The sequence below is a fragment of the Oncorhynchus nerka genome, linkage group LG10, assembly GCF_034236695.1.
Source record: "Oncorhynchus nerka isolate Pitt River linkage group LG10, Oner_Uvic_2.0, whole genome shotgun sequence".
Lineage (NCBI taxonomy): Eukaryota > Metazoa > Chordata > Actinopteri > Salmoniformes > Salmonidae > Oncorhynchus > Oncorhynchus nerka.
The window spans coordinates 56,580,524-56,586,132 of record NC_088405.1 but is presented as its reverse complement, the minus strand read 5'-3'; the positions used below and the strand labels follow the sequence as shown (position 1 = coordinate 56,586,132).

Here is a 5,609-nt window from a genome sequence, read left to right as displayed (position 1 = left end):
ACAGCCCCTAGCAATTTGAGTTCCAGCCAATGAGATTCAGCCCCTTGACATTTGAGTGACAGCTAGCAAGATGCACATACAGCAGAGAGAGAGCAATGATGTGGTGCACACATGTGATGTGGTACGCAATTTTGGGGACCACTTTTGGCTCATGAGCACTACTTTCAGAACTACAACCTCTTTACCTAAATTAGCTAGCTAGCCTAGTTGGTAGGCCTACCAAAAAGAGCAGCTAATGTTTGCTAGCTAGCTTGGGTATTATGTTGGATGATTTAACATAAGTAGTTCGCTAGCTAGCTAGCAAGCTATTGTTAGTTAGCTAGCCAACACCAGACTAGATAGCTGGCAAACGCTAGCTAACTACCTATACGCTAAATCATTCAGCACAATTTCTGTATTCAAAAAGCCAAACAAATTGCATCTCTCTTTGTGGACATTTGTGTCTCCTCTACAACACTATTTCATGACAATCTCATGTCTGGATTTTGCACACTGTCACAATGCACTATCAACATAAATTGTGGGCACGTCATATTTATTTTGAGCATGTTGCACAGATGAGCAGATCGTGGCGTGATGCCTTATTTCCTGGGATAAATATATAAGTGCACCAATGCATCCCATCCAATAGTGAGAATGTTCCTCAACCGTGAAACCCTTGCAAGGTTCCATGATGAAATAAGAGGTTGTCTTATGACCATTTTAAGTGAATTTATAAACCATTATTCAACCAAGCTTATAATATGCTCACAATTTGTCAAGCACTGAATGACTATCTCACAATTTTAGTCATACCTGTTTACTAACGTGTTAAATCTTTTTGATTTACGCTTAACCCAATGAGTCCCACCGTATTTCCGGTGCGCTTTGGACTTCTAACTCCTTTTAAACATTGTATGGTTGAGCTACAGACTTCTGGGTTGAACAATTGAATGTGTTTATCCCTTCCGCATCCATAGATACCATTAGACTGTGTGATTAACGAGGGTAGAGCTGCGTTTGGGAGACAAGGGCGGAATCCGAAGGAGACCGAATGGTTTGAGCTACAAACTCTGGCGAACATGCACATGTAACAAGCTCACATAGTTGCTGTCACGAACTCCAAACTCCACACAGTTCTCACTGACTGGTTGGATATTCATTTCCCAGTGGGCAAATCATTTCTGTACTTACAGCATTGATATACATTTACTTTATCAGGTTTTTGCTTTATTTTTTAAAACATTTCTTTTTACATTATTTTATTTGTATTTTTATTTGATCTGTCAATAAAACTTATGAATGCAACTGTTTATGTCAAAATGTTTTGTGTTCTACTTGTAGCCCTGGTTGTCCTGAAAAGAAAAGGGTAAAGCCATAGCTGCAGGAAGATGTTTTGAGTAGAGGGTGCTGAGTGCAGGAAGATGTTTTGAGTAAAGGGTGCTGAGTGCAGGAAGATGTTTTGAGTAGAGGATGCTGAGTGCAGGAAGATGTTTTGAGTAGAGGATGCTGAGTGCAGGAAGATATTTTGAGTAGAAGGTGCTGAGTGCAAGGAAGATGTTTTGAGTAGAGGGTGCTGAGTGCAGGAAGATGTTTTGAGTAGAGGGTGCTGAGTGCAGGGGGGAAAATCCTCTTTATAATTAAGTAGTTGCAGGCTAACAATGAAATAAAATTCCTAATGTGATGAGTAGCCTAAGCATAGGATACAATTCGGTAACAGTATCACTGCAGCCTAAAGCAAATTGAAATAAATTTGCCAAAATGATATAGGCTTAATTACTCTATACAGAAATAAATAATAATTCAAAGTACTTTTCCAGACAGCATGATTTCCACTGCTTCTTTTAAAGCGGTGGAATGTTTCAAGCCTATATGCCTAGTTGGGAAGCCAACAATTTGAAGCTGTCAGTGAAATGCAATGCATCTAATATATGTGTGAAGATAATGTGTCTTGAGTATATTTTGAAATGGAACTCCGTGAAGCTTTTATTTGGGCTGCAATTTCTGAGGCTGGTAACTGGAATGAACTTATCCTCTGCAGCAGAGGTTACTCTGGGTCTTCCATTCCTGTGGCGGTCCTCATGAGAGCCAGTTTCATCATAGCGCTTGATGGTTTTTGCGACCGCACTTGAAGAAACTTTCAAAGTTCTTGAAATGTTCTGGATTGACTGACCTTCATGTCTTAAAGTATTGATGGACTGTCGTTTCTCTTTAATTGAGCTGTTCTTGCCATAATATGGACTTGGTCTTTTACCAAATAGGGCTATCTTCTGTACACCTCCCCTACCTTGACACAACACAACTGATTGGCTCAAATGCATTAAGAAGGAAAGAAATTCCAGTTAAATTAACTTTTAAGAAGGCACACCTGTTAATTGAAATGCATTCCAGGTGACTGCCTTATGAAGCTGGTTGAGAGAATGCCAAGAGTGTGCAAAGCTGAGGCAAAGGGTGGCTATTTGAAGAATCTCAAATAGAACATGTTTTATTTTTAACACTTTTTTGGTTACTACATGATTCCATGTGTGTTATTTCATAGTTTTGATGTCTTCACTATTATTCTACAATGTAGAAAATAGTAAAAATAAAAACCCTTGTGTTCTTAAAACTTTTTACCGGTAGTGTTCACTGAGTGTACAAAACATTAAGAGCACCTGATCTTTCCACAACAGATTGTCCAGGTGAATCCAAGGGAAAGCTATGATCCCTTATTGATATCACTTGTTAAATCCACTTTAAATCAGTGTAGATGACAGGGAGGAGACAGGTTAAAGAAGGATTTTTAAGCTTTGTGGCAATTGAGACATGGATTATGTCTGTGTGCCAGTCAGAGCGTGAATGAGTAAGACAAAAGATTCAAATGCCTTTGAACGTGGTATGGTAGTTGGTGCTAGGCACACTAGCTTTTTCACACTTAACAGTTTCCTGTATGTATCAAGAATAGTCCACCACCCAAAGGGCATGCAGTCAACGTATTATGTATTAGGAAGGTGTTTTTTGTTTTGTACACAGTAATTGGGCCAAAGGGAGGGGGGGGGGCAACTCAATATTAGGAAGGTGTTTCTTTAATGTTTTCTGCACAGTAATTGGGCCGGACCCACACTCATTTGATTGATTTCATACAATATTGCACTTCACTAGCGATAGCAAACGTTAAGACAGATAGAAAGGGAGCCAGACAGGAGGAATAGAGATTAATGTGATTTAAAGAACCTGTATCATCATCACAATGTTTTCTGTTTATTTGTTGGCTTTATGTATTTTGACTCAGTTGACAATGGAGGTTATAGGCCTACTGAAAGAAGGTAAAAAGTTTTTGAAATTAAACTATTCCACAAAAAATGGCTCGCAGGTTGGTAGAAATTGTAGGATGCATTTTAAGTCTTCCCCAAACTTGAAACTCTCATGCTGCCTAGGAATACGTTGTTATGAAATAGTGCACTGTTCTTTGTAGGCTGTTACGTTCCCTGGCAAGAAACCAAAAGATGTCGCTGAACAGAAGGGGAAACTAACAGAGTCAGTAACAACCAAAACGAAACAGGAGGGGTTCTGAAAGACACTCGGGGGTGTCCACTGAAAGTTGACGAGCAACAACAACTGTAACCTAAGACACCCACCATGAACGCCCACTAAATTTGCCCAAGTAGAGGCAAACAATTAAAACACACACAATTTAAAGACAGGAAGCAAACAAAAAAGGAGAGCAAAATGAAAACAGAGATTTTAGAAATCAAATAGGGAGAGCCATCCACTCTTAAATATCACCTGTGCCAGTACATCTGAAACACCTTCTGACTAACGAGATGACAAGCTAGCACAGATGTAATACATATTGACTAATGAGGTGATGCCAATCGGTGTGCACAACGTGCTAATGTTCAACCTCTAAATATAAATGGTTAAACCAAAGCCTGTAACAAGGCCTACTGCAAAATTACAACGAGAGAGATAATGAGAGGGGTGTTGTAACTAAGATTGTGCCTATTGAAACTCGGCTTATCCATCGCGGCAATCCATCACGGAGAAAAGCGCTCACCTCAATCCAGCACCAACGGATGGATGGAGATAAGAGAAGAGGAAGAGAGATGGAGAAATCTGACTTAACTCAAACTAAACTGTGTTTCGTACCATCTCGCTCTACACAAAAGACACATATGAAGATATTCAAACAAACAGAGATGAACAGAGATGACAGGAAGGAAAAATGTTAGTATTTGTAAATATATTTATTTGATATATATATTTTATAGAATAAAACATTTATAATATGTCCTTATTGGGGGCATAATAGTTCATAGAACGACGTATATACATCATTTTAAGCATGCATAAATATTGTTTTAATATACACTGTTTACAATGACTTCTTGTCAAACAATCTGACAATTCGGGCATGTAGGAATAAATACACATTCCATAAACACAGAAACATGACTCTGAAAAAGGTTATGGCTGTATTGGGATGACTACGGTGATATTGAGGTTATGGTAACATGTTGGTCATTCGTTCCTACTTCCTAGCACTGACCAGGACAATGGGGATGATGCGGCTCTTCATCTCTCTGGACATCTGGCACCAGACACAGCAGTTGCAGCAGGTGGCGTTCACACAGTCGTTACAGATAGTGCCCTGGAGACACAGTCAGCAAATTTACAACAATGGTCATATAGCAGACATTGGAATGGCCAAGCACCAGAAAAGAGAAGGGAAAATGTTCACTAACTATTAAACCTATGAATATCACAGTGCACTAGGTAGGTGGTTGGTGGTGTATAATTATGTACTTTATTTCAGTTCGGTAATGTAATGTTTTTTTCCAGAAGCAGCCAACTCTAAATGTACTTACTTTGATGCCGTAGCGCTGGCGCATGGAGACCCTCATGGACATTGTGACGGGTGGGATGATGTCGAAGATGTCCAGCAGAGGGAGACAAAGACACTGTCCGTACTCCCTTGTATGTATACAGGCATGGCAGGGACAACACCAGAATCCAAAACAGCCTGGCCAAAGTGAATGAAGCACCAATCGAGAAAACACACTTACATAAACTATGAATTGTAATGATACGCTCACTAATAGTCTTACATACAAATATACACAAACAAATGTGATCGTACAAACACATGCACACACACACTAACAGTCTGCCATGTCATCGGTGCAGTCACAGATTCCGGAACTCCACTGGTCAGACTCCTTGGACTCCATGACTGGCAGAGGCTGATCGATGACGAATGAAGGCATGATGACTTCTTACCTACAAAGACAGAGGTCAGAGGACATCTTCAATAAACCACTCATGGCTTTGGTTTGCTTTGAGAGACAGTTCTTAAGCTGTTCTCATCATTGTACAGAACTAATGCCAGCAATCAGACAATTCCTAATTCCCAAAAGATATCACATTCATTAATCATTCCATCAAACTTCAATCCCAAAAAATAATTCAAAAAGTGTCTGGTCTTCTGTTATTACCGAATGATCACAACATCCTTTTCCATCAGGAAAACATAATCAAATTAGATCTCAACCAAAACATGACTTGGATTAGAGAGTAAACTATGGAGGCAAAGAAATTATCTGATACACAACTAGTATTCCTCTCCATATAACCTTATTGAATCTCACAAG

General features: G+C 39.4%; 1 protein-coding gene across 1 annotated transcript; it reads right to left on the bottom strand.

The window, feature by feature from the left end:
• Nucleotides 1-4,260: 4,260 nt before the first annotated feature.
• On the bottom strand, nucleotides 4,261-5,264 carry LOC115136426 (cornifelin homolog B-like). The gene is made up of 3 exons (XM_029672005.2): nucleotides 5,123-5,264; nucleotides 4,827-4,981; nucleotides 4,261-4,609 (listed from the first exon to the last, which is right to left on the bottom strand). The coding sequence occupies exons 1-3, from the start codon at nucleotides 5,223-5,225 to the stop codon at nucleotides 4,490-4,492; spliced, it is 378 nt and encodes a 125-aa protein (XP_029527865.1). The 5' UTR covers nucleotides 5,226-5,264; the 3' UTR covers nucleotides 4,261-4,489.
• Between the last annotated feature and the right edge of the window lie 345 nt (nucleotides 5,265-5,609).

What these genes read in the sequence shown, in the direction of transcription:
- LOC115136426 (XM_029672005.2), bottom strand. Translation starts at nt 5,225, where the DNA reads ATGCCTTCATTCGTCATCGATCAGCCTCTGCCAGTCATGGAGTCCAAG. An exon ending in CACCGATGACATGGCAGACT is followed by an intron (nt 4,982 to 5,122) that starts GTTAGTGTGTGT and finishes CACTTTGGCCAG; the next exon opens with GCTGTTTTGGATTCTGGTGT. An exon ending in GCCAGCGCTACGGCATCAAA is followed by an intron (nt 4,610 to 4,826) that starts GTAAGTACATTT and finishes CTGTGTCTCCAG; the next exon opens with GGCACTATCTGTAACGACTG.